The sequence below is a fragment of the Salmo trutta genome, chromosome 27 (genome assembly GCF_901001165.1).
Source record: "Salmo trutta chromosome 27, fSalTru1.1, whole genome shotgun sequence".
NCBI lineage: Eukaryota > Metazoa > Chordata > Actinopteri > Salmoniformes > Salmonidae > Salmo > Salmo trutta.
The window spans coordinates 24,984,800-25,011,305 of NC_042983.1; the positions used below are offsets into that span (position 1 = coordinate 24,984,800).

The 26,506-nt window shown below is 42.5% G+C and overlaps 1 protein-coding gene across 1 annotated transcript; it reads right to left on the reverse strand.

Annotated features, from left to right (window-relative positions):
• Positions 1-74: 74 nt before the first annotated feature.
• On the reverse strand, positions 75-18,364 carry LOC115164700 (olfactomedin-like protein 2A). The gene is made up of 8 exons (XM_029717447.1): positions 18,037-18,364; positions 8,761-9,024; positions 7,906-8,013; positions 7,286-7,462; positions 6,889-7,144; positions 4,783-5,103; positions 4,343-4,528; positions 75-1,836 (listed from the first exon to the last, which is right to left on the reverse strand). The coding sequence occupies exons 1-8, from the start codon at positions 18,103-18,105 to the stop codon at positions 1,232-1,234; spliced, it is 1,986 nt and encodes a 661-aa protein (XP_029573307.1). The 5' UTR covers positions 18,106-18,364; the 3' UTR covers positions 75-1,231.
• Positions 18,365-26,506: the final 8,142 nt, after the last annotated feature.

The window sequence follows — 26,506 nt, forward strand, 5'->3', positions numbered from 1 at the left end:
GGCATGGAAGTCCTGCTCCCCATGGCTTCCAGTGGGTCTGTCTGTGCACATGGACTTGGACTTCTCACAGCAGATATTTAAAACTGGAATTGTTTATTTCATCCATAGCAGAGACAAGCACAACGGGTTGTGTGTGTGGTATAATATTTCCACTTAAAATCCTTTCTGTCAGAAATTGTGTATCAAACACCACGACATTACAAATGAATACATTGCAGTGCTGTAATTAGCCGTGCACATTTCTGTGTACACTTATTAACAAAGCTATCAAAATAGATTCAGAATAAGTATGCAATTAAAGTGGTTTTTTTTCAAAACAAATCAAATATGATAATAAAATGCTCAAAAGATATTTAGGCAAAGCTTTACTTGAATTAGCGGTCTTCATAACTCTCCATAACAGCAGTACATGTACTACATACAGGTATAATCATTTCTGACTTACTGTGAAGCTGAAACTGTCATAGAGGTCCATGGATTATATTTCCTTTAAGACAATACTGTACATCTGTATGCATTTACACAATTGACCTCCATGACAGTTAATTTCCTAAAGGGTGGTGGTTTATAAATAGGCCAAAATGATTATAACATGTCGTGAACGTGTAAATGTTACGAGCAGCAACAATTGTAACTCTTTGTTAAAACAAAAAATGAACATATTACTTTATACAAAATGTATGTAAAGCAACAACAATGCAAATATAAAGCATACATTTCTGGTAAATTACAAGCGAGTACAAAATCCTAAGTTTAGAAACTCATGTATATTGTGTTTGTCAGCTCATATATTTTCAAAGTATCCCTCATCCTCACTAAAATAAACAATTTCAACAGTTAACACTACAGTACCCAACATCATGTATACATGTTAAAAAACAAAACCATCAATAGGCCTGAAATGACAATGACAGATGATCAAAGTGCTAGGTGATAGGATGGAGCTTGATGGGCCATAAAAATCAAATGGGAGGAATAAATGAGCAGTTTGTGATTTCCAATAACATACCAACACAGTGTCCACATTGACGAGGAGCATTGTTGTGTATGGGACGCATGGTATGCTGTCAAGTGTCTTGGTGAGCATGCAATGAAAGAGGAATGTTGGCTGCTGAATCCAATATGGGTGCTGCTGGACTGTCCATTACTGACCATCTCTCTTATCTCTATGGGGGATGGCGACCCTGTCATGGTGCTGATGATACTTTACCAGAGCATAAAACACCTGTTCTCATTGGTCAACAAAGTGTATGTTATATGTGAGTTGGTGTCCATTGTCCCAGGCATACAGGACCTTCTCCTTGGGGTTGTAGTCTATCTGGGTAGTGTAGGCGTACTCGTTGGTGAAGGGCAGGTGAGGGATAGCCTCTGAGTTGGTGTGGGTGTCGTAGGCATAGTTCACCTCCCCTTCCTTCTGGTTATAGACGTCCACAGCGTACAGCACCCCACAGATGATGAAGCAGTTCCCATAGGAGTTCCTCTTCAGGCCCGTCCTCCAGGTGGTCTCCTTCTTCATGGACAGATCTCCAGGGTCCAGCTTACTGATGACAATCACCTCCTGCTGGGAGTAGTCATAGTCCATGGAAGGGTAGATCACCCACAGCCCACTCTCGTCCACGGCAAAGTCAATGTCCGAGTGACCTCTCCACTTCCAGGGGGTAGTGTCCTCATAAACCACATCATGCAGGAGGGTCCAGGCGGCCACGTAGCGCATCCTCAGGTCGTACTTGATGATGTTCTTGGTGAAAGCTCGGTTGTAGTAGAAGGCTCCGTTGTACACCACGTGGCCCGTGCCGATCCAGTTGTAAGGCAGTTTGAAGAGGTTGCTCCAGCGACCTAACAGGACCATATGCAGGGATGTTTACTGAGAAACTAACTGCATATCATGTTACCCCCCATACAGTATGCTAACATCATGCCATCTTATATATACACATGTACAGTCATGTACAGTCAGGGGCGGCAGGGTAGCCTAGTAGTTAGAGCGTTGGACTAGTAACCGAAAGGTTGCAAGTTTGAATCCCCGAGCTGACAAGGTTCAAATCTGTCGTTCTGCCCCTGAACAAGACAGTTAACCCACTGTTCCTAGGCCGTCATTGAAAATAAGAATTTGTTCTTAACTGACTTGCCTAGTTAAATAAAGGTAAAAGAAATAAAAAAGTCATTGTGGGTGCCACTGAGGTGTTTAATAGTTATACCATAAATGTATATATAATGGTTTCACATGTGAGACGGGTTAGTTTCTGTTTGACTGTCCCACTGTCCACACAGATTTCCTGTTATTAGTGTCATGATCATATCTGGTCACATCGCTCTCTAACAGTTCCACCTCAGGAAGTGTGATTTAGATAATGAATGAAGCTGCAGTGAAGGACAAAAACAACCTGTTAGCGCAGAACCACCCCCCGCCCCAGCCCATGCCTCTCTAATCCCTCTCAGCTCTGGCCAGTTCAAAGGGGAGGCACATGTCAGCCTAGGCAGGGATCACAGCCACTCACAGAGATACCTAGTCATCCGCACACTGCTGTGAACTCACCACCCTACTGGATACCAGAGCAAAATCTCTTCACGCTTTGTAAGATGTGAGTTAAAAAAAGCTTCTGTCCAAACACCTCTAAATCAACCAGGCCAGTCCAGTGGGAGAGATCATTTTCCCCAGTCAGTTAAGAGGAGTAATCCTATTTCTCTCACCAAGTACTAATGCAGGAAGGAGGAGGGGGACGACTTTCTGTGTGAAATGAAAAGCACAGTATTACAACTAAACCTGCATGTTTGAGTCTCGAGCTACTGTAGTGTATACTAACTACATTTCATGGGTCACTTTCTACTCACTACATTTCATGGGTCACTTTCTACTCACTACATTTCATGGGACACTTTCTACTAACTACATTTCATGGGTCACTTTCTACTCACTACATTTCATGGGTCACTTTCTACTCACTACATTTCATGGGTCACTTTCTACTCACTACATTTCATGGGTCACTTTCTACTCACTACATTTCATGGGTCACTTTCTACTCACTACATTTCATGGGTCACTTTCTACTCACTACATTTCATGGGTCACTTTCTACTCACTACATTTCATGGGTCACTTTCTACTCACTACATTTCATGGGTCACTTTCTACTCACTACATTTCATGGGTCACTTTCTACTCACTACATTTCATGGGTCACTTTCTACTCACTACATTTCATGGGTCACTTTCTACTCACTACATCTCATGGGACACTTTCTACTCACTACATCTCATGGGTCACTTTCTACTCACTACATTCATGGGTCACTTTCTACTCACTACATTTCATGGGTCACTTTCTACTCACTACATTTCATGGGTCACTTTCTACTCACTACATTTCATGGGTCACTTTCTATTCACTACATTTCATGGGTCACTTTCTATTCACTACATTTCATGGGTCACTTTCTACTCACTACATTTCATGGGTCACTTTCTATTCACTACATTTCATGGGTCACTTTCTACTCACTACATTTCATGGGACACTTTCTACTCACTACATTTCATGGGTCACTTTCTACTCACTACATTTCATGGGTCACTTTCTACTCACTACATTTCATGGGTCACTTTCTACTCACTACATTTCATGGGTCACTTTCTACTCACTACATTTCATGGGTCACTTTCTATTCACTACATTTCATGGGTCACTTTCTACTCACTACATTTCATGGGTCACTTTCTACTCACTACATTTCATGGGTCACTTTCTACTCACTACATTTCATGGGTCACTTTCTACTCACTACATTTCATGGGTCACTTTCTACTCACTACATTTCATGGGACACTTTCTACTCACTACATTTCATGGGTCACTTTCTACTCACTACATTTCATGGGACACTTTCTACTCACTACATTTCATGGGACACTTTCTACTCACTACATTTCATGGGTCACTTTCTACTCACTACATTTCATGGGACACTTTCTACTCACTACATTTCATGGGTCACTTTCTACTCACTACATTTCATGGGTCACTTTCTACTCACTACATTTCATGGGACACTTTCTACTCACTACATTTCATGGGTCACTTTCTACTCACTACATTTCATGGGACACTTTCTACTCACTACATTTCATGGGACACTTTCTACTCACTACATTTCATGGGACACTTTCTACTCACTACATTTCATGGGTCACTACAGATCATTAGAGACTATAATACTGTTACACTGATCTCATTCCATATAGGTACAGTTGAAACCCCATGCGCCATAGAAATTGAAAATAATAGAAAATAATTAACAATTATAATGATATAACAGTATTCAATTTCTATGCCATGCCCACCTTGTTTGAAGTTGTCCAGGTTTCGGAACTCCACCAGGTTGTTGCCGTAGTAATAGTTGGTGACGTAGATCTTTGAGTCCTTGGCCAGGGGATCCTTCATCCAGGCTCCTTCGTTCCGCCCATAGCTGTGCTGCTTCTCTGGGAGCTCAATAGAGGCCAGAGTCCCCTCACAGTCCAGGATTTTACCTGCCAAGTACAGTACAATACAGTCAACACAGAAACTACCAGAAAACTGGATGAAGAATGGCCTGCATGAGTTTTCAATCATCCAATTTCACGGTCACACATATTCTGGCAGCTAAACGTTACATGTTTATCCGTTACTGAATTGGACAGAGTCATAGCACTGACTGTCTCTATTGCTGTCAATGAGCACACTTAGTTGTTATATGGTGTAGTATAATGCACACTACACTAGGTAATTGTGTAGGTCAGGCTACCTGCTCTGTGTAGGATTGGCCGGCTGTTGTTGTCAGAGTTGTCTAGGAACAGCATGATGGTGGGGGCTGGTCTGTCTAGCCTTTCAACTCTTGCTACAATGGTGGTGGTGGTAACGGATGGCATTGTAGTACTGGCTGTTGTTGCTGCCGTTGTTGTTGTGCTCGTGGTAGTGGTGGTGGTTGTGGTAGTGGTAGCAATTTCTTTGGTAGTTGTTGGCTCAGCTGTGGTTCCCTCAATGGTTTCCAGGACAATTTCAGCACCTCCGTCCTCAGAGTGTGTCTCTTTGACGTGGTGGATGGTGTGAGTCTTGGCAGCGTTGTCTGAGGATAAAGACAAGTATTGGAAAGTAGGCCATGGGATTTAGTTAGACTCAAATTCAAAGTCTGGAGGGTCCTTATCTTTACTAGTTTTAATTAGAATTAGTTGGCTTAATTAATCAAAAAGGCCCTGTATGAGCTGCTTTTGAGACCTCTGTCAGAGAGACAGACACTGTACAGTACCACAGATTTCCAGGGGCCACATCAAAGGGGAATGCATTAGTTATATAGCACAGAGCATGCCAGCTTCCTCTCACTGTCTCTGTCCCCTCCTCTGTAACCAAGTCTGTCCCGCTGTCTCTGCCTCTCTGTTTGGATTCAGAATTCCACAGCCCTCACATGGCATTTTCTTATCCCTGGCCATGGAGAGAGAATAGCAGAACAGAGGATAGTGTCAGGAGGACTGGGCCAGCCTGAGGCTGATCCCCTCTGTTACTCATACTCTCACTTCCTTAGCTGCCAGACAGATGCGTGAGATAAAACGTCTCTGCCTGCTACATAAGCAGCACATCTGCACCACACGCGCACTCTGAACCTCAGGGTGCTAGCCGTGCACACTACTTGACCACATGTATCTACTGAAGGCCTAACAAGATAGGGTGTCAGGGACAGCTTAGGAGTCAGTCAGGCAGCATTGATAGGAGAATGTGCTGTAGGTCTCTAAAGTATGTTGTGAAAGAGAAGATGTGTTGCTTGATACTTCAAAAGCCACATCGTCCTTTATCTAATAGATGCAAGACTTCTGGTTAACATTCACCTTTGAATAAAGGCAAACTACTCTTTGTGAGAGACTATGGAAATTAAGCTGAATCGATTCACTGGGTTGACAAGTGTGGCTGCACTCACCAAAGTATGGCTAAACAGCTTGGCATGGCAGAACACATGACCTGACGGCATATGTGCATTTGCGCCCTGAGCAAACCTAGCATACCTACAGTATCTATTCAATAAGGATTGTAAGGAGTCAGGAAATGTTTTGTCAGCTTTCATCGGCACAGTGATGAGGGCCCACAACACATTGTGTGCGAGGAGTGAAGCTGAGGCATGTCATGGATGTGGCAATGTTCCATTGAAACGACATTCCATTAGCTCTATGTATTATTTAATACTCGCTGAATGCACGCATGCAATTCGATCCTCTGATGGCCCAAGCCCTGCTTGGTTGGAAATAACAGCAGGATAAATCTTGTACTGTGGATCTGGTGATCTACACGGTGAAGGATTCACTGTTTTACTGTTTCCAAGATGCCAAGAGTAGTACTAAGATTTACACTCTTTTATCACACGTGTGTAAGAACAACATATTTCATTCAAATTTGAATGGCTTGCTCTACACAAAAAAAGAAAACATGCGATGGAGACGTACAACATCCATTTGGGTTGGGAATCTGAAATACAGTCTGGTGTAATGCTGATCCAGCATAATGTCATGTAGATCAGATCCAAGAGTACAATTTAGTTATTTGGTTTAGTTGAGAACAATCACAATAGGGTCTGAGAACATTAGAACAGCACATAGATGATCTCATACAAGCTGGCTGAGTGCTGCTAACTCAGCTGAAGTCACAGCCCAATGTTGACTTTAGGGGTGAGTGGGCTCCATACACATGCTCATACTGAGTGGTCCAACTCTCCCCCTTTATCAAGTCAAATTGTATTGGTCGCATACACATATTTAGCAGATGTTATTGCGGGTGTAGGGAAATGCTTGTGCAAAGTTTCATAGGAGCAATGAACAGGGCGACCATGTCTATCGGCGCCATCTTGTATCGGCCCTTGTTCTCTCACCTTTACCACCTGTGCCGTGCTCGTCCCCATCCACCTTGGCTGCTTTGTAGTAGGTGATGCCCCTCACTACCCCCGGCTGGTGCCCTGCCACCTTGGCCTTGGCTGTGGGGTCAGGCTTGACAGGTTTCCCAGGCTTGGTGCTCTCTTTTTTAGGTTTTACGACCTTTTCCTTGGGCGGCTTGGGAGGGGGCTTGGATGAAGGGGGCTTTATTTTAGTTTTTTTTACGGTGTCCTTGGTTTTCTCATCATTGGTGTCCTGTAAACATTGACATTCAATTCAAGCCTGTGATTTATGGTGTGTCAGCGGGCATGTGAACGTTGATTTGTGTGTTTGATGTGTAATTTGTGAGCAAGCTTTTGTGTGGTGGGTGTGTGTGTGTTTGAGAGACACACTTACCTGAGCTTTGGTCTCTGTTTGGTCTTTCTGCAGTAGCTGAAGGCCCAGACTGGAGATCTGCTTCTTGATGCTCATCATGATGCTGGAGTAGTTCTCATACCTCTTAAACTGGTTAGTCAGAGTGATCATGCTGTCCCTTACAAACTCATTGTCCCGAGTCAGGTTGGTCTTGATTGTCTGGGGAAACAGACGTGTTCTAAGAATCCGGCCAGTCCATTGTACCAACCAAATGCAAATAACTTTGTTAACGAAAACAGACCCCTTTGGTAAAAACATTACAAACACAAAACCTGGGAGAACCAGTCACACAAATCTCTTTCCCCCTTTAGTTCATCTTCTCCTGTTTGACTAGTGAATAGCTGTGGGGGTTAAAGACATCTCTGTGGATACTGTAACCATGCCGTTTAGGGGGGGAATTACTGGTATCTAATCACAAACCATTTAATCAGTTCTCTGTCTGCATAAGGACCATATACAGCTAGAATGGCAATAACTCAAACACACTCACATACAGTATATAGGAAGGCATGCAAACCTAGTATTCCCTGGTTTTTGTTTTATGTCCTTGTTATTGTGCTACTTGTTGTACTCTACGAGGATGTTGTTTTTTTGGTCCTTACCTCCTCTAGTGTGTTCATCTGGGAGACCACCTTATTGATGTAGGAGTGAACCTTCATGAGGTCCAGACTGTACAGCGTCCCCTCCAGTAGGTCCACCATGGAATGCAGCTGTACACCCACACACAGCACAGAGGAGAGTATTAGCACAAAACATAATAAAGAAGCAGAAAAATATGTTGACAGGTTTTCCATTTAATTGAGTATGTGACTTCAATAACACCTAAAACCACCCACGCCTATTTTAATTTAAAAGTATTGACTTAACAATGGGTGCTGCTTTATACTACCCTCATCTCTCAGTCATGAATCAGACACCTGCCAACTACAAATCCAGTGTTTCAACAATTTTGCTCTCATATTGCATTAAAAGCCCTCCCCAAAAGTTATTTTGAGCCTTTCCTTTGTAATGCAATTCAATGTATTCCTTATAAGACATGGCTATGTCTAAACCCAGTCAGATCACACATCTGGTTCTGGTTCTTCTCTTCATGTGGCGCATAGCATGCCTCATCTCCTCTCCTCTCACTTCCAGTGAAAAATGTATGTGTGCTTCAGATACGTACATCCTGCGAGGTGCTGAGATGTTATCAACAGATAGAGAACCCAGTGAGCTCATGGAAAACTGTCTGTGCAACAACCTGGGATATTTTAACGCTTTAATTTGAACAATTATAAGGATATCCTATTTCTGCTTCTCCCATGGTTATGTACAGTATATCTTCAGGACCAAACCACACACATGCAATCAGGGTCTCTGTCACGGTCTTTACAGTCAATGAAGTGATTTTACTAGCAACATTTACAGTTGTAATGTTATTTTATCACTAAGTTGTGTCTGTTACTGCTGGAACTCACCTTGAGCAGTTCAGGGGCCTGTTTCTTCAGCTTCTCCATCTTCCACTCATTCTCACAGGGGTTGAGGGAGGAGGGGGGGGCAGTGCAGGAACACTTGCAGTCCGATCCAGAGCTGACGGTCTCCACCGTGTAAAAGTCCTCCACGCGCACGCTGCCACTCCGCAGACGCTGGCATGCATCCTTGCTCAGCGGCCTCATGATGCACTTACAGCGACAGTCTGAGCCCTCCGACGTCATCCGCACCGGCTCCGTCTCCCCGAAGATCTGACAGGAGACAGAGTTGAAGAGAGTGGATGAAATGGACTGATTTGAAATGTTGTATAACACTAATTGAAAAAAAGCATTGTTGATGTGTAATGAGCTGGACATGGTTCCTGTCCCTCAGCTACAGTAGGCATCACAGCCTGGGATGATGTCACAGCGTGGGGTTGAATGTAAAAGGGCTAGTCTGGAGCCTGATCAGTTATCACAAATCCTGACAGACATTCTGAGAAAGCAACTCATAGTGATCAATGGTCAGGGTTGAACTTTATATCAATTCACCCCGTGAACATTATGATTCATTAAAATATACGCTGAGCTTGGGTTTTCTTCTCACAGCAGTCTATGGAGAGTTGTTCCAATGTTCTGAATGACTCCCTCCCTGGTGGACATTCTATGAATAATACATACATTTTCTTAGGAGGGAAACAAAAGCATGGGAATGAAAGTGATCTTGGGACATTAACCACATGCTTCCTCTTCTTTGAACACTAGCCGTCATGAAGCACATGAAAGCCATTGAGACCAACGCAATGCCATTAACTCTTATCCCCAGCTGTGTCGGACGCTAGCACTCCCCACATATGGTGTAAAATGAGAGAACTCTGGCCGACCATGTAAAAGCTCATTCTACTGACATCATCCTCAGAATCACTCCAGATAAATAACAAAAAACAAACACTGAATAAACAATACATATTTTATTATAGACAGTCATCAAAGTGAAGTGTTTATGGGTTTCATATTTAGGCTCAGTCATAAATTTGACATTTCTATATCATACATTTATTGCAAATCTGATTTAACGTTTGTTTGTTGTTGACAGGAGGTCGATGACGTGCAAAACCTTGATTTCACAGAGAACTTAAGATGTCACAGTAGTTCTCAAGTGCCTTTCTCTCAGTCTGTCTCTCTGCTGGTGTCTGTGAGTGGCAGTGCTCTCTCTGGTCATCTCCCCATGTAGAGGCCAGAGGGTTGCTGCACTGTATTGATGCTAAGCTCATCTTCCAGCACCTTCTGGGGCCCAGCTCCCTCTCACACCCTCTTTCCAGGGGGCTTAACCTGTCATCTTCCTCCAATGAGATTTTGGAATCTCTATAAACCCTGGGGCAGGCAGACCCACATGAAACTCTATAAACCCTGGGGCAGGCAGACCCACATGCATCTCTATAAACCCTGGGGCAGGCAGACCCACATGCATCTCTATAAACCCTGGGGCAGGCAGACCCACATGCATCTCTATAAACCCTGGGGCAGGCAGACCCACATGCATCTCTATAAACCCTGGGGCAGGCAGACCCACATGAAACTCTATAAACCCTGGGGCAGGCAGACCCACATGCATCTCTATAAACCCTGGGGCAGGCAGACCCACATGCATCTCTATAAACCCTGGGGCAGGCAGACCCACATGAAACTCTATAAACCCTGGGGCAGGCAGACCCACATGCATCTCTATAAACCCTGGGGCAGGCAGACCCACATGAATCTCTATAAACCCTGGGGCAGGCAGACCCACATGCATCTCTATAAACCCTGGGGCAGGCAGACCCACATGAAACTCTATAAACCCTGGGGCAGGCAGACCCACATGCATCTCTATAAACCCTGGGGCAGGCAGACCCACATGCATCTCTATAAACCCTGGGGCAGGCAGACCCACATGCATCTCTATAAACCCTGGGGCAGGCAGACCCACATGCATCTCTATAAACCCTGGGGCAGGCAGACCCACATGAAACTCTATAAACCCTGGGGCAGGCAGACCCACATGCATCTCTATAAACCCTGGGGCAGGCAGACCCACATGCATCTCTATAAACCCTGGGGCAGGCAGACCCACATGAAACTCTATAAACCCTGGGGCAGGCAGACCCACATGCATCTCTATAAACCCTGGGGCAGGCAGACCCACATGCATCTCTATAAACCCTGGGGCAGGCAGACCCACATGCATCTCTATAAACCCTGGGGCAGGCAGACCCACATGCATCTCTATAAACCCTGGGGCAGGCAGACCCACATGAAACTCTATAAACCCTGGGGCAGGCAGACCCACATGCATCTCTATAAACCCTGGGGAAGGCAGACCCACATGCATCTCTATAAACCCTGGGGCAGGCAGACCCACATGAAACTCTATAAACCCTGGGGCAGGCAGACCCACATGCATCTCTATAAACCCTGGGGCAGGCAGACCCACATGCATCTCTATAAACCCTGGGGCAGGCAGACCCACATGCATCTCTATAAACCCTGGGGCAGGCAGACCCACATGTGGTACCACTTACAGCAGCACAAGAATGCAGCATTACAGATATTCTGTCTGTCTGTGCCCTTACTCTGCCACGTTGTATCGAGACAGGATAAACGTCTCAACTGTGCACTCAATCAAGGTATTTAGGGGAGAATTGTCTGCTTCCTTCTGCACCCAACCTGCACTGGGCAGGTCAACTGTAGATCTGGGCAGATACCTGTGGAGAGCAAGTCTGCTTGTCTATGTCAGTAAAGAGCAACCTAAACCCAAGCTTAGAGCATCAACCCTAAGTAACAGTGCGTACATGTCCAGTTACTGAGGGTTCTCTGAGAGTGAGAATGTTTATGGAGGCCAGACCCTGCAGGCTGGTGAGGGTAGGGAGAGGAGTGGGTGGAGGGAGGGGGTGGGCTCATTAGTGGAGGAATGCAGCCTGAGTGACACGAGTGGGTTGGGGGGCAGTACCCTCCATTACTGCAGACTTACACTCAGAGGGGTCTTTGATTATTGGGCAAGACCCCTGTGTGCGTAGTGGCCGGCCATTCCTGACCCATGTCAAGTGAAAAAGGCAGTGGGTTGGGTTGACAAATGCTAGAACCACATGAAAACAGAGTGGATTAGCAGATTCAAGTTCCCTTGGAGGGGTTGTGCCCATAGCCCCACTGAGCCTTATTGTTCCACCCAAGACGCAGGCGAGCCAAACCGAGGCTGCTCCTTAGCAACATGAGCTTAAGATGCTTCAAGTACTAAGTACTATGGCAAACCTGGTGAAATTCCTTCCAGCTTGACTGGGTTGCCTCCAAGACACCTGTGTTTGTGATTTTGTGTATTGATTAAGAGGGAAGACATAGAACACACCATTCATTTATAGGCTCCTCCCTCTTTCCCCTGTCAACTGTACACACAGACTGGAGCAAGATGGACGTCCACTGTCCTAATTATAAAGAAAGCTAAATTATATTGGCTATGCGAACCATTATTGTCCTCGCTCTGTTCATTTAGCATCCCATGCCAAGAGAACTTCCAGCATGAAAGCAGACAACAGACCTCAGATAATTCATAATTGAGACTGCTAAAAGCTTAACGCATGCTTTGAGTTTGGAGCCTTTGACCTCTGAGAGCGGTCAAGTTTCAGGTCAAAAGAATAGGACCCAAAGACAAACTCTTGTCTGTACAATAGGGGGAAGGGACCCAACTGCATGGCTTCACATTCACACACATTCCATAGACCACAGTACATGATTAGATCACTAACTCACTGAAGGCTGCGGCCACTCTTACAGTGACAATGACTAAGTGAAACCTCAATTGTGTCCACAATTGTTAAAAACAAAATTCATTATACACAATGGCTGGCACATTCCAGGAGCTTGTTAGTCTTATCTTTAAACACAGAAAACCAATGTTATTCTATGATGGCCTTAACACTGTTACTGTAACACTAACCTTGGTCCGTATAAACAAGGATGTCCGTTTCAGACCGTAGATTTTGTCTAATTGTTCAGGCCAGCTGCATGTTGTTACTAGGCCTACGGCATGTGGACTTAACAAGGGCTCTGTAGCTTTAACACACAAGATCATTTATGTAGGCTACTTTCCACAAACTTGTATTAATACACAGTCAGGTCCAGAATTTTTGTCACCCTTGATTAAGATGAGCAAAAAAGACTGTAGAAAATAAATAATAGAAATACTGAGCTATATTGTTTGCAAAAAAAGGGGAAATTATATTATTTTATACTAATACGATTGCTCAGATATAGAGATTTTGTTTAACAAATTTCTAAAAATTATCTAAAATTATGATTTATTCACTATATTTTGCTCTTATTTATTAAGGGTGACAATAATTCTGGATCTGACTGTAAATATACTGCTCAAAAAAATAAACGGAACACTTAAACAACACATCCTAGATCTGAATGAAAGAAATAATCTTATTAAATACTTTTTTCTTTACATAGTTGAATGTGCTGACAACAAAATCACACAAAAATAATAAATGGAAATCCAATTTATCAACCCATGGAGGTCTGGATTTGGAGTCACACTCAAAATTTAAGTGGAAAACCACACTACAGGCTGATCCAACTTAGATGTAATGTCCTTAAAACAAGTCAAAATGAGGCTCAGTAGTGTGTGTGGCCTCCACGTGCCTGTATGACCTCCCTACAATGCCTGGGCATGCTCCTGATGAGGTGGCGGATGGTCTCCTGGGGGATCTCCTCCCAGACCTGGACTAAAGCATCCGCCAACTCCTGGACAGTCTGTGGTGCAACGTGGCGTTGGTGGATGGAGCGAGACATGATGTCCCAGATGTGCTCAATTGGATTCAGGTCTGGGGAACGGGCGGGCCAGTCCATAGCATCAATGCCTTCCTCTTGCAGGAACTGCTGACACACTCCAGCCATATGAGGTCTAGCATTGTCTTGCAGTAGGAGGAACCAGGGCCAACCGCACCAGCATATGGTCTCACAAGGGGTCTGAGGATCTCATCTCGGTACCTAATGGCAGTCAGGCTACCTCTGGCGAGCACATGGAGGGCTGTGCGGCCCCCCAAAGAAATGCCACCCCACACCATGACTGACCCACCGCCAAACCGGTCATGCTGGAGGATGTTGCAGGCAGCAGAACGTTCTCCACGGCGTCTCCAGACTCTGTCACGTCTGTCACATGTGCTCAGTGTGAACCTGCTTTCATCTGTGAAGAGCACAGGGCGCCAGTGGCGAATTTGCCAATCTTGGTGTTCCCTGGCAAATGCCAAACGTCCTGCACGGTGTTGGGCTGTAAGCACAACCCCCACCTGTGGACGTCGGGCCCTCATACCACCCTCATGGAGTCTGTTTCTGACCGTTTGAGCAGACACATGCACATTTGTGGCCTGCTGGAGGTCATTTTGCAGGGCTCTGGCAGTGCTCCTCCTTGCACAAAGCCGGAGGTAGCGGTCCTGCTGCTGGGTTGTTGCCCTCCTACGGCCACCTCCACGTCTCCTGATGTACTGGCCTGTCTCCTGGTAGCGCCTCCATGCTCTGGACACTACGCTGACAGACACAGCAAACCTTCTTGCCACAGCTCGCATTGATGTGCCATCCTGGATGAGCTGCACTACCTGAGCCACATGTGTGGGTTGTAGACTCCGTCTCATGCTACCACTAGAGTGAAAGCACCGCCAGCATTCAAAAGTGACCAAAACATCAGCCAGGAAGCATAGGAACTGAGAAGTGGTCTGTGGTCCCCACCTGCAGAACCACTCCTTTATTGGGGATGTCTTGCTAATTGCCTATAATTTCCACCTGTTGTCTATTCCATTTGCACAACAGCATGTGAAATGTATTGTCAATCAGTGTTGCTTCCTAAGTGGACAGTTGATTTCACAGAAGTGTGATTGACTGGGAGTTACATTGTGTTGTTTAAGTGTTCCCTTTATTTTTTTGAGCAGTGTAGATCAAGAACAGACGCTGATGCAGGTCAGTTGTCCATCGCAAAGACTCTCAACTCAGTAAGCTGTTTCTGAGGTAAGCTGATATATACAACTCCTCCCTTAACAGATGTAGGACTGTTAGAGTGATAGGGCTGAATCCAATCCATGTCAAATCCAATGTCATTGGTCACATTCACATATTTAGCAGATGTTATTGCGGGTGTAGCGAAATGCTTCCACACAGTATTTACATGTCTGGAAAGGGTTTTTCTGTTTACTAAATCAAAGCGATGATATTTCAGGTTAGGAAAAAGGTTAAAGAGAAGTTCACCCCAAAATCACCATCTAATAAGATGGAATTGTATTACCCTAATGCATCAATTTAGGTCTTTACAACAGCTAGTAGAATATTGACTTAGCTTGACTTTAAGATAATTTTTCACCCATGAAGACCCTTTAAATGATTTGACTTATCACCTTGTTCTCCAGTCTAAACATTACAGACCAAACTGGAGTCCAAATTCTTGTCCAGAAAGTCCACCTGATTCCTAATCTAATTAGTAGTGCTTATGATAAACAGTCTTACTGTGCCACTGAAAATCTGAACCTGGACTACAGGGGGAAACTTAAGCCTTCAGCCTGGAGATGAACCATGAAATTGCTGTCCCTAACCTGAACAGAAACTGGCATTAGCACTAGCACGCTAATTAGCTGGACACAAGCTTACTGAGCACTTGTTTCTTTTGGGGGTACACATCCACATTCCATCTAGAGCTGTTTATGTGTACGACCAAGCACACTATGAGCCTTTTGGTTATCTTCAGTGGCTACTACTGATTGATCCAGATGAGAGGAGAGAGAGAAAGAGATGGGGGGGGGGGTAGTTAGCCAATCTGTGTTACAGTAAGATTATTTATCTGTAAACAGTTATCTTTGTATTATCAGGGCAAGTCTGGAACCAAAGTCATGAATGGAATTAGCTGGTTGTCATTGCTTTCCTCCCCAGATGCTGTTGTTTTGGGAGCCAGGTGTTTGAAAGGGATACGTATACAGGTGACTGCCTACTGGATAGATATATAGATGGAACTGATAGTTTGCTTTTAGGAAAAAACATAGATCATTGTATAATATTCCACGATTGTACAATTGCATCAAACCTTCCCTTAATTTTGATGTTTTTTTCCAACCATAAAACACAGTGATGGACCCTGGATGTGATGGATGCTGCTTGGGAGAAATTGCCAGCTGAAGGAGACATCCTCTCTCTCCGTTGTGGAACTAACAGCAAGACCCTGCTGGCTCCTCACTGGGCACAGATTCACATCATAGCAGTCAGGCACAAGGAGACATACAGCAATGCACACTGGAAAAGCAGGTGGAAGGCAGGTGGTGTAGAGGATGGGTGAAACATACTTCCCTTTGACCATGTGGTCCTCTGGCAGCCATTTTCTATATGGAGCGTCCTTAGATAAAGAGCTCAGACAAATAGAACTAATAATTAAGCTTTCAGCTATAAATGTGTGTTAGTTTTCTCTTACATCACATCGCTCAGAAGAAAAGGGAAGATTGCTTGTTGTTTGCTGTTACGGTCTGTGTCACTGTCTCCTTCATTTCCTGCTGTTCAGAATCAAAGCCCTCTTCCAGCTGCAGTGAGGCCACGGCCACTGAGACCTTCAGACAGACCGTCTAACACATTGAATCTCATTTATTCATTAAGTCCCAGGGACACACTGAGGCTTGTTAGTTCATTACTGTGACAGGGGGGCGTCCTGTCTCCTCCCTACATCTCTCTCTCTCTCCGTCTCTCTCTCTTCGTCCTCTCATTGACCTCTCGGCAGTATTCCTGGCCTTGTTTACAACCAAAACAAGGGGCAGGTGCACACGCCTGTTCCCATGCCATTGCACTGTACCGTCTGTGTCCTCCTCTGAGCTGTCTTTGTCTCGCAATCATCTCAGTGCCACCAGTGGGCCATGACACTGTAGGCTGGGCAGGATGTGTCCAATGGGACGTAATGGGGAAGAGGGAAGTCAGGCACATGAGACGTCTCACAGAGGACAGAGAGAACCATGTTAAAATCAATCACAAGCTTGTTAGTGATCCTACTGGGCTTTCCTCCAGGCCACCCTCAATACAGTTGATGATCAGGGTAATAATAAGGGATTATCATTTTTAGAGTCCTGCTAATGCAATTTTACACTACATTCCACTGTTGTTGAGAGAAAACTAATACCATGATGTGAACACATGAAACCTGTGCTCATTGTTCTAACTCTTCCACACACACTGTTCCCCTCACGCACAAAGGAGAAGAAAATCTGCTAGACAGCCTTCATGGGCTTGTGTGCCTCTTGTCTTGTACCCATGTTGTTTTCTAGACCAAGGGGGAAGTAGTCATCCACACAGAACCATGGGGGAGTAGGGATTAGACTCTCCTCAAAGCATTGCAGTTCTATGAGAGGGGTTATGGAAGTCCAGCAGCTGTTCAAACAAGGTAGGGCAGATATTACTGTTACCCGACTGGGTGCCACTGCCATCTCTTCCTACATTTAATCTGGCATCAGGCCCTACACATAAAGGCTCACTGGGAAAACCTAATGTAATGGTTACTGAGTCTGATGACATGCAATAAGGTGATTCAAAGCCTATATTTATTAACCAAGCAGGCTGATGTAATTTTTCATTTATGACATCTATTCATCATAGCAACAAATGTGCGGAATTACATTAGAAGGCTGGTGTGTAGTAGGCATGATGCCCAGTCCCCTCAAGATTGAAAGTAGAGAGAGAGAGAGTCAGGGCTGCCATTTCTCATTGGTGTCCATGGAGAGGCAAAATTATTGATCGCTGACTGGACACCTGGCCATATGAAGCAATGGTTGATATTGGGAATGGGCATTCTAATTTGGAAATCCTATGGATTATTGGGATAACATTATGTGTAGGCCTACTGTTTGTCATGCAAACTGCTCCTCCCTTTCAACAACCTCATGCTACAAGACCGTTGGGCCTTCACACCCACGTGAACGAATGAACTATTTTGAATTGAACTATGCAAATTGTGCAATAATTTAATGGAAATAATGTATTTTGATTTTTAAGTGTGATAATGTTTTTTTTTTTTAAAGAATGCATAAATCATTGCTTTTCAGATATAATCTGAACAGCAGTAATCCATATCGCCTACTGTAGCAGAGCTGCAGGACAGGATTTACAAATTCTTATTCAGATTTTATCACAAGGAATCCCAGTTCCATTACGCATGGTGGAGTTCCTTACCTTTGCCATTGCAGCATCAAACAGGTGTTATCAGTCTATTACTAAGTCATGCCTATTACTTACCTTACTCTGCGCAGTGACATCTTTACACACCACCAGTAGGCAAGCTAATAAATGCGTAAATCTCCACATTTTCTCCCAGGTGCCTGATGACAGATAAATAATCCCTCCAATAACAACCTTTTATGTCGGAATGACAAGAAGATCGGTTACTATATTATTCAATCCATGAGGTAAGACGTTCGCACGAGATATTAGGGCTCCATTGCCATAGACCCACGTCGTGTATGTTTTTGCTGTAATATGCGCAGGAAGCAGTTTTACAAGTTGATCAGGCGCTGTCTGCACTCTAGTCCTTGGCTCTGTGCATCAGCGGTAAGAGTAAACATCATCCACCCATCTTCTCTTCTCCACACATGGGAGGGGCAATTTACATACACACTTGACATTAACTTTATCATTTTATAATAAATATAATCTTAGCATTACAGTCATTTCAGACGTGAGACGTGTTTCAATAGTTTTCTAATATTCAATAACACTTTTTAAACCTTTATTGCGACAAATCTGACCATTATCATTTACGCATGGCGCACAGTGGATATGAATTACGCGTAAAAGCGGCATTTATTCTATACCATTTTAGCATTCCATTTGATATTTTATTGACACATATTAAATGTAGGACTATGCCCAAGGTTCAGAGTTGTCAGACTGCTGCTCGGCTTGCTCGCAACAAGACATGATCAGGGGAGATATGACACGTGCAGTGGATTGTGAAAGGGTTGCAGCACCATCTCCTGGTTATTTGTAAAGTTTACAGTCACAGTGGTGTTCCTTGGGGTCGTCTTGTACCAGGGGGCTCAATTCAATCAAACCCCCATTGCAGTAGAATGTTCGATTTTTTTTCTCCATGATCAAAGCACATGGGTTTGAGTAGAAAGGATACTATAAACCTGAGAGTTCACAAAAAAAAACGAAAACGTTTTTTTGGGCTCCATTAGTAGCTTTAGTATTAGAGTTAGATGACAAGGCACAAACCATTTAAAGTGCAACTCCGCCACTTTTCAACCTCATATTCATTATCTCCAGCGACAAACCAGGGCCTATGTGGAAACAGCATGTTTCTTTGATCTGTGGCTAAAAAGATAAAGTCTTAAAAAATCACAGGGTAGGATTAAATGTAAGAAAAATTGTTATTTTCAAAACCTGCAATATTTTTCTTGCTCCCCATATCACCACGAATCTCCTTGTGTTTGAAAATCACTGTTTTAAACTTTTGATGATGTCATCGGTATAACTTTTTAATGTTATATATGTTTTCTACAAAATGTAGAAATTCGTCTTTTTCACATATGTAGAAAGTGGTTTGGTGCTGGAGATAAGGATTATGAGGTTAAAAGTGTCGGAATTGCCCTTTAAACTACGAAGTTCAATCAACAAATGTCAGTTTTGGCCAAAAAATACAATGGTGACAGACACGTGACAACAACATTTTGTAGACTTTCCCCCTAGAATCACCCTAGTCAATAAAAATGGTCAATCACTGTTTGATTAATTTGGCCATTATTTGTTATAAACCTTGAAGACCATTTTACGTTATCCAAGTAAACTTAACAATACTGTGTTATTACATCCTACTCTATGTTTATAAACACATCACAAAACCTGAAGCAGAATTGTGTTCTGCTGCACAAATCTTATTGCCTACTCATTGCCAACTCAGCGGAATGATGCAGGACCACCAACTACAAACACGACGACCAAACCCTACATAACCCAGAATGCATACCGCAGCGCGTACGTCATTGCGTAATGTTCAGGGTAAATTATTTATGTGGGTATGGGGGTGTGGAAGAACTGTTATTTTTACTGACACCAGCAGGCATGGGGCTGCAGTCTGTCCAGTGAAGACAGTAGCGTCTTAACACAACGAAGACAGCTAATTGCATTATCGAATTGAAAATATTGCTAATAGGCGCCCGGCTGATAGAACGGCGCGCATGCAGCTTTCATGAAGGAGGATGGAGTTAGAGGAAAGGACGAACGGGTTCGATTACCCAGAGAGAAACAATGCGAAGTCCGTTAACGGTACGTGCCGTCGGGGCTATCCTTGTTCCAATTCTATTGGGAATGAATAGTGGTTGAAAACATCAGCATTAAATTTGACTACAGTAGTATAGGCCTCATAGTCTAAAGGTTACATTTGATGAAGTTTTTTTATCAGGTTTTATGCATGCGAATCTATTAATGTGGAAAAAACATTTACAGTCATTGGGAAAAACACAAACATGCATATCCATTTCCTTACGTTCTTGATATATTGTTAGACAATTATTGTAACATAGTTAATAATGCTGTTTATACGCTACTTAATATTTTACTTATTCTAAGTGGGGTTTGATAAGGTGAAAAAATACAGTACGCTACCCTGTGCATGGGCTGTCAATTGCCTTTGAAAATGTGTCTTACCTATGGGAACTATCTGATCATGTGTGCTCCCTGACAACTTTATTTTGTTTGTCAGTCATGATTCTTGCATATTTCACACTGTGATTGGTTTGAGTGTCGTTTGCTGAGAACCAAGGTAGGAATGTTTTTATTTGGACGTGAGAAGTCAGTGGTATTTTGGAGATCGTAAAAGGTGAACTTTTGAACTTGGAGAACGCCCTTAAGCTATTAGGTTTAGTCACAAAATCCTATGTTGGTCACCACAAAACATGGAAATGGAAATGTTTTGTGGTGACCGCAGCAAGACCGAGAGAAAGAGAGCAAAAGCATTGCGTTTTAACTATTAAATGAATCCAGTTGATTGGAAAGACTATTTGGCAAAATGTCTTAGATCTGTTATTAGACCACTTCTCAGAAGAGAGATAGACTGGCTATGCGGTATTGTTTTAAATCTAAAGAAATCTATTTATTTCGAGGCTATTAAAGAGTAGCTATATACCCATATTGTTTGATACATTTTGGTGAGAAAATTGCATCCATAATTTCACAATGTGTGATCTCCTGTCGTACATGTTGGGGACACAATTTACTCTTCCTTATAAAGCTATACATCATACATTTGGTTATATTTAGTTTAATAATGATTTCTCTCATGCAAATTTATTTGACAAATTACAAATATCGACGCGTTATTTCAGGGGAGGGACATTACTGTCTCATCCATGCACCAGGGCCATGTATCGTGCCCCCGTGTGGGTGTGAAGATTTATTGTCATTTCAAGGATTAAAATTCCTTACGCATTGACGAGGAATAGTAATTGAAAATGACTGATCGAAGTTAAAGTTTATATCACAGTGGACCGTCAGCTAATATATGAATCATATTTTGGCAAGCATAAGGCCACTGTGCATTAAATAATGGTTTAGCCTAATGCATGTTAAACCGAGTACTTGAGATTTAATCAGGGACATTTCTATAAGATTTTGATCTTTTTTGTGTGTGCAAACATTTCAATGACAAATGTAGACTCACCAAATAGCCTACAATAAGGGAATAAAAGCTCATTTAGGGCGGGTTCAGTGGCACTTTGATTTACATACATTTACAAATGTTACATTTAAGGATTTAACTTTATTATAAGACAAGTTATAATACGTTATTAGAACTTGTGCTTATAAACTGATCATAAACATTATTACATAGTTTGAAGTAAAATAAAGTAACTAATTTAAATAAAATTAAGAAAATGCAAGTTTAAGGCGTGTTATTCGTGTTAATTTGTTTAGGCCTTCACCTCGTAATAAATACATTAGTAATATAAATACATTGACATTTTTTACATGTGATTTACAAATAGTTTTCCAATGATTAATTCACTTTTTAGTTATGCAAATGTAAAACACACTTTTAAATAAGTATATCATATACTTCGAAAAGGGAAATATAAAAATGGTGTCCAAAAATACATAGATTTTCCTGACATGTTCCTGTAGAATACTTTGTCCCCCCCTCAAATAGTTCTTTAGATTTCTGGTTTCCTCATCAGAGTATTTGAAATGACCCTAAAGGAATCTCACATTTCATGTTATTTAACTTTAAAGACATATGTGTGTGTTTAGAGAAAGTATATGTTATATTCCTCTCAAATGAAAATAGAGAAAATGAAATACTTTTGAGATACTATTCAATTGCATACATTTCCCATGATCATAATTACTATAAATACTTAATTTTCGTTATTTTTTCAAGATTATTTTGAAGACCTAATTTTGTAATTCCCTCTCATTTTTTAATTGACAATTTCACACTAACACAATATTGGCCTACTATCCAGTATAGAGCTACAGTGCTTTCAGAAAGTATTCATACCCCTTGACTTTTACCACATTTTGTTGTGTTACAGCCTGAATTTGTCACTGGCCTATACACAATACCCCATAAGGTCAAAGTGTAATTCTGTTTTTTGAATTTTTTTACAAATTAATTAAAAATGAAAAGCTGAAATGTCTTGAGTCAAGTATTCAACCCCTTTGTTATGGAAAGCCTTACTAAATTCAGGAGTAAAGATGTGCTTAACAAGTCACATAAAAAGTTGCATGGACCCTGTGTGCCATAATAATGTTTAACATGATTTTTGAATGACTACCTCATCTCGGTACCCCACACATACAATTTTATGTAAGGTCCTTCAGTCAGACAGTGAATTTCAAACACAGATTCAACCACAAAGAACAGGGATGTTTTCCAATGCCTCGCAAAGAAAGGCACATATAGGAAGGAAACCGCTCAGGGATGTCATCATGAGGCCAATGGTGACTTTAAAACAGTTACATAGTTTAATGGCTGTGATAGGAGAAAACTGAGGATGGATCAACAATATTGTAGTTACTACACAATACTAACCTAATTTACAGAGTGAAAAGACAGAAGCCTGTACAGAATACAGATATCCCATGCATCCTGCCTGCAACAGGGCACTAAAGTAATACTGCAAAAAATGTGACAAAGCAATTAACTTTTTGTCCTGAATACAAAGAGTTATTTTTTGGGCAAATCCAATACAACACATTACTGAGAACCACGTTCCATATTTTCAAGCAGAGTGGTGACTGCATCATGTTATGGAAATGCTTGTTTTTCAGGATAAAAAGAAATGGAATGGAGCTGAGCGCAGGCAAAATTCTATAGTAAAACCTGGCTCAGTCTGCTTTCCACCAGACACAAGGAGATTAATTCACCTTTCAGCAGGACAATAACCTAAAACAAAAGGCCAAATCTACACTGGAGTTGCTTACTAAGAAGACAAGGAATGTTCCTGAGTGGCCGTGTTACAGTTTTTACTTAAATCTACTTGAAAATCTATGGTAAGACCTGAAAATGGTTGTCTAGCAATGATCAACAACCAATGTGACAGAGCTTGAAGGATTTTGAAAGTAATAATGGGCAAATGTTGCACAATCCAGATGTGGAAAGCACTTAGAGACTTACTCAGAAAGACTCACAGCTGTAATCGCTGCCAAAGGTGCTTCTACAAAGTATTGACTCAGGGGTGAGAATACTTATTTGAATTAGATATTTCTGTATTTCATTTTCAATAAAATAGCAACTTTTTCCAAAAACATGTTTTCACTTTGTCATTATGGGGTATTGTGTATATCGAAAAAAAATATTTAATCAATTTAGAATTCAGGCTGTAACAAAACAATATGTGGAATAAGTCAAGTGGTATGAATACTTTTTGAAGGCACTGTATGTCAGGTCCGCACTGTGCTGGCTATGCTGCACATCTTAATTGTAGTGTATATCCCTCTGGTCAAGAACCCTGTTGCACAACATGCTATACTACAGTACTACCAGTCACCACTGACGTGAAGTGAAGAATGTAAAAATATACTCATTTACTGCTTATCTAATAGCTTGGCTTATCTTTAAATTCATTCCATGAGAAACTCAATTTCCATTGATCTGTATTGACCAAGTGTCAGGACTTCTACTTTTGGGACTTCTACTATTTTCCTTTTTTTAAATAGGAAAATATGTTTGTGAGGATCTGTTGTGGTTTAGCCTTAGGGTGGTGAGAGAGCCTGGTAGCTTTTTTCCGATTCAGTGAAAGAGAGTGCTTTGTCAGCCCTCCAGTGTGGTAGAGGCCGGGGGTGGTGGGCAAGGGACCATGCGGATTTCTTTTCTCTGGGGGTCAAGCTGTGTTGTGGGTGGAGATGGAGGAAGGGCAGGATACGATCCCTGTGGTGCTGCTGAATGATGATTAAAGAGTACAGTAGAGGAGGTGGGGTAGTGGAGAGGGGGAGAGGGGGAGAGGGGAGGGGGGGAGAGGGGGAGGGGGGAGAGGGGGAGAGGGGGAGGGGGAGAGGGGGAGAGGAGAGGGGGGAGAGGGGAGAGGGGGAGAGGGGCACAGCAGGCAGATGTGATCCATCAGTCCTTTTTACCAGAGAGATTTTTAACTCGACTCCAATATCTTAACTTCATCTCCAATCTCCCAGTCTATGTCAACGCCACTATCACAAGACACAAGACGCTGAAACTCCCTCTCCCTTTCAGTTTATTTAATTCAACAATATATTTAGCTATGAGTCAATATCAAGAAGTGATTGATTAAGAAATGACTCAGATTAAGACTAATTAGAGTTGGTCTTTACAGAGATCTAAAAAAATCTATGTTTAGGGCAGAATTATAGTAAAGGAATGACAGAGTGTGTTACATTGTTTGGTATAATGGAATAAAACAAAAGGATAGAAGTAATTAGAGAAACAGATCTTTAGGTATTTGCTCTAAGGGAGATCAGTAACGTCAGTGCTTTATTATACTGTTAAATGAGATTCATGTGATATACTATGTAGAAGATTATTTTAGAAGGCACAATACACATTTAAAGTATATTTGTGCATAAATGTGAGCAATTTACCTTCTGAAATGAACAAACACCCCCATAAATATTTTCAGCAAATCTTTGAGATTTTACTGATATTTTACAAATATCTAGAAATATATTTTTTGCTTCAGTATTATACAATACTGATCATGATATGAGCATCACAATCTGTTGATTCTTCATTGTCTTTAAAGAGGATGCTTTGGCAGGAGATAACCAAACAATGACAGTGACCCAGTGATGACCATGTACCGCCTCAGCAGAGCTGTTAGGAAGGACACAATATAATGCTGCTCTCTTGTGTGCTCCTCCTGGCCCTGTGCACTGACAGTAGTGCCGTTACCAGGCAACACATTCCTCTGGTCATCCCTGTAATGATACAGAGAGCAGAGAATAGGTCCACATGCATCAACCAGCAGCCCTCAGGTATCAACACCACACACTAGTCAATGTAATACACGTATCATACTGAAATCACAGGACACACCATAGTTTGAATATGTCAATCACAGGACACAATCAAGTATAATTTTCCATGATCTGTATCTGTATTGCGGTCAACAGACTGGAAAGCAAATTTATTTGCGCCTATGGGCAGGTACAGTACTTGAGTTTATGGAGATGGAGATATTAAGAGATGAAGCAAGATGGCACATTTGAGGAAAACGCTACCGAAGTTCTATCAATACATTGACTTTAGTACTCACGCTGCTAAAACACTCGACCACTGCTACTCCATTTTCCGGAATGGCTAGAAGGCCCTCTCCCGCTCTCCCTTCGGCAAAAAAGATCATGACTCCATTTTGCTCATAATTTCCTATAGACAGAAACTCAAACAGGAAGTACCCGTGCTAAGGTCTATTCAATGCTGGTCTGACCAATTGGACGCCTTGCTTCAAGATTGTTTTGATAACGCGAATTGGGATATGTTCCGGGTAGCCTGAGAATACCATCGACATATACACTGACACGGTGACTGAGTTCATCAGGAAGTGTATAGCGGATGTTGTTCCCACTTTGACTATTTAAACCTACCCAAATCAGAAACCATGGATAGATGGCAGCATTTGCGCAAAACTGAAAATGTGAACCACCGCATTTAACCATGGCAAGATGACTGGAAATATGGTTGAATACTTACAGTGTAGTTATTCCGGCAGGTAGTCTAGTGGTTAGACCGTTGGACTAGTACCGAAAGGTTACAAGATTGAATCCCCGAGCTGACAAGGTAAAAATCTGTCGTTCTGCCCCTGAACAAGGCAGTTAACCCACTGTTCCTAGGCCGTCATTGAAAATAAGAATTTGTTCTTAACTGATTTGCTTAGTTAAATAAAGGTAAATTTTTTTTTTTTTAAAATAAAAAATATATAAATAATTCCCTCCGTAAGGCAATCAAACAGGCAAACGTCAGTACAGAGACAAAATAGAGTCACAATTCAACGGCTCAGACACAAGACGTATGTGGCAGGGTCTACAGACAATCATGGATTACAAGGGGAAAACCAGCCACGTCGTGGACACCAACGTCTTGCTCCCGGACAAGCTAAACGGCTTCTTCGCCCGCTTTGAGGATAACACAGTGCCACCGACGCGGCCCGCTATCAAGGACTGTGGCCTCTCCTTCTCCATGGCCGACATGAGTAAGACATTTAAAAGGGTTAACCCTGGCAAGAATGCCGGCCCAGACGGCATC

Excerpts from the sequence above, each read along its gene's own strand:
- LOC115164700 (XM_029717447.1), bottom strand. The coding sequence starts at position 18,105 with ATGTGGAGATTTACGCATTTATTAGCTTGCCTACTGGTGGTGTGTAAA. Across the intron at positions 9,025-18,036 it reads ATGTCACTGCGCAGAGTAAG|ATCTTCGGGGAGACGGAGCC; the intron begins GTAAGTAATAGG and ends GTCTCCTGTCAG. Across the intron at positions 7,145-7,285 it reads AAACAGAGACCAAAGCTCAG|GACACCAATGATGAGAAAAC; the intron begins GTAAGTGTGTCT and ends CAATGTTTACAG.